This window comes from Metopolophium dirhodum, chromosome 1, assembly GCF_019925205.1.
Source record: "Metopolophium dirhodum isolate CAU chromosome 1, ASM1992520v1, whole genome shotgun sequence".
NCBI lineage: Eukaryota > Metazoa > Arthropoda > Insecta > Hemiptera > Aphididae > Metopolophium > Metopolophium dirhodum.
The window spans coordinates 136,433,384-136,434,868 of NC_083560.1; the positions used below are offsets into that span (position 1 = coordinate 136,433,384).

General features: G+C 30.2%; 1 protein-coding gene across 1 annotated transcript; it reads left to right on the forward strand.

Moving 5' to 3' along the window:
* The first annotated feature begins 422 nt into the window (after nucleotides 1–422).
* On the forward strand, nucleotides 423–1,021 carry LOC132932570 (uncharacterized). The gene is made up of 2 exons (XM_060998953.1): nucleotides 423–709; nucleotides 815–1,021. The coding sequence occupies exons 1-2, from the start codon at nucleotides 423–425 to the stop codon at nucleotides 969–971; spliced, it is 444 nt and encodes a 147-aa protein (XP_060854936.1). The 3' UTR covers nucleotides 972–1,021.
* The last annotated feature ends 464 nt before the right edge of the window (nucleotides 1,022–1,485 follow it).

Here is a 1,485-nt window from a genome sequence, read left to right on the forward strand (position 1 = left end):
TGTTAGGCTTACCACTTGTAAGACGGAGGCAACAATTAATGAACGACTAAAGTCATCTTAAAATAATATTATTTGGTCCGGGGAGAGAGTCCGCCATCCACAACCTGGGCATGGCACGGCCGATACCCACGGATGCCCCCGGATATTTTGCCACGCTGATTTGACAACCCTAGTGTTCGGGGCTCTATTGTCTCGTCCAGGCGACCGGAATAAATGAAAATAGAAACGCCGGAGGATCCGGGAAGAGTTCTCATTTCTCTGAAGCATAGCGTCATGTCTTATCTCTAATTATTTTCGAACAATATATCCATTTATCTATAAAATAAAAGCGATTTAATTTATTTGATATTTTAAGAATATAATTTACTATGAAATATGAATTGTAATTAAAATATTTTAAATTTAAATTATTTCAAGTCACTATGTATACAGAACATTTTAGCGAATCAATTGATATAAGACCGTCTTTTTCAAAAACAAAACCTGGATCAAAACGTTCGGCAGAAAAAACAAGTGCATCATACAGAGATAATATCAGCGAACGCTTGAGATCAGAAGATTTTGATGTTGAAGTATTTAATTCGCTAACATTCAGACAAGGAGATGGCGTTGTGACAATAAAGACGCCTTTTGAAGAAAACGGAAAGGATCTTTGGGTGCTAAGTCATTATAAGGTTACTAACATCGAGAATGTACCAGTAAAGGACAGGTAAATACATTGGTTTAAATTTAAAAACTATTGCTGAATCTGTTTTTTTTTTTACTGATTTTATTTACTTCTTTTGTTTTTAAATAAAATAATTTGTTGTAATAGATGGAAGTTCAGTGAAGCTACTGTTAGATTGTACACGACCGACGAATCAAAAGATCAAACACTTCATACTGGTCTTAATGAGACAATGCAAATTATATTTGATAAATTACTAACCGATCCAAAGCGTCAAACTATTAAAAGCAAGACGGTTGTTTGATTATTATACGGAAAAATGAGTTTCATTTAATAAAACAAAATATTATTATACATGTATGTTTTTATTTGTTCAATACTCAAAGGTCTTGGAAAACATAAACCTATAAACTATATAGTATGTCTGAAATTTCTAATTGAAACATTGCTATCAATTCTGTACTATCAAAATTCAATCTACTTATTTACTGAAAACATAAAATTTGAAACTAAAACGCATTAAAACTATTCTTTATGATTAAAGGTGACATGTAATTTAAGAAAAAAAGGCAAGTTTATTATTGAATAAAAAAGTTTTTATTTTTTAAATGAATAATTATTAAACATATTTATATATTTTATATTATTAGATCTTGTAAAATCATATCGGACAATGTGTTAAAATGAAATTGTAATATTTCATATAAAAATGATGTGTCATCGTTCTGTAAATGATTATAATAATTAAAATCATAGTTTTGAATATATTGGTTGGTAAATTCGTTCCTTTGGCAAGTGGATGGCAGACCACGGACATC

Coding starts and splice junctions, on each gene's coding strand:
- LOC132932570 (XM_060998953.1), top strand. CDS start 423: ATGTATACAGAACATTTTAGCGAATCAATTGATATAAGACCGTCTTTT. Junction 710..814: donor AATGTACCAGTAAAGGACAG/GTAAATACATTG, acceptor TTGTTGTAATAG/ATGGAAGTTCAGTGAAGCTA.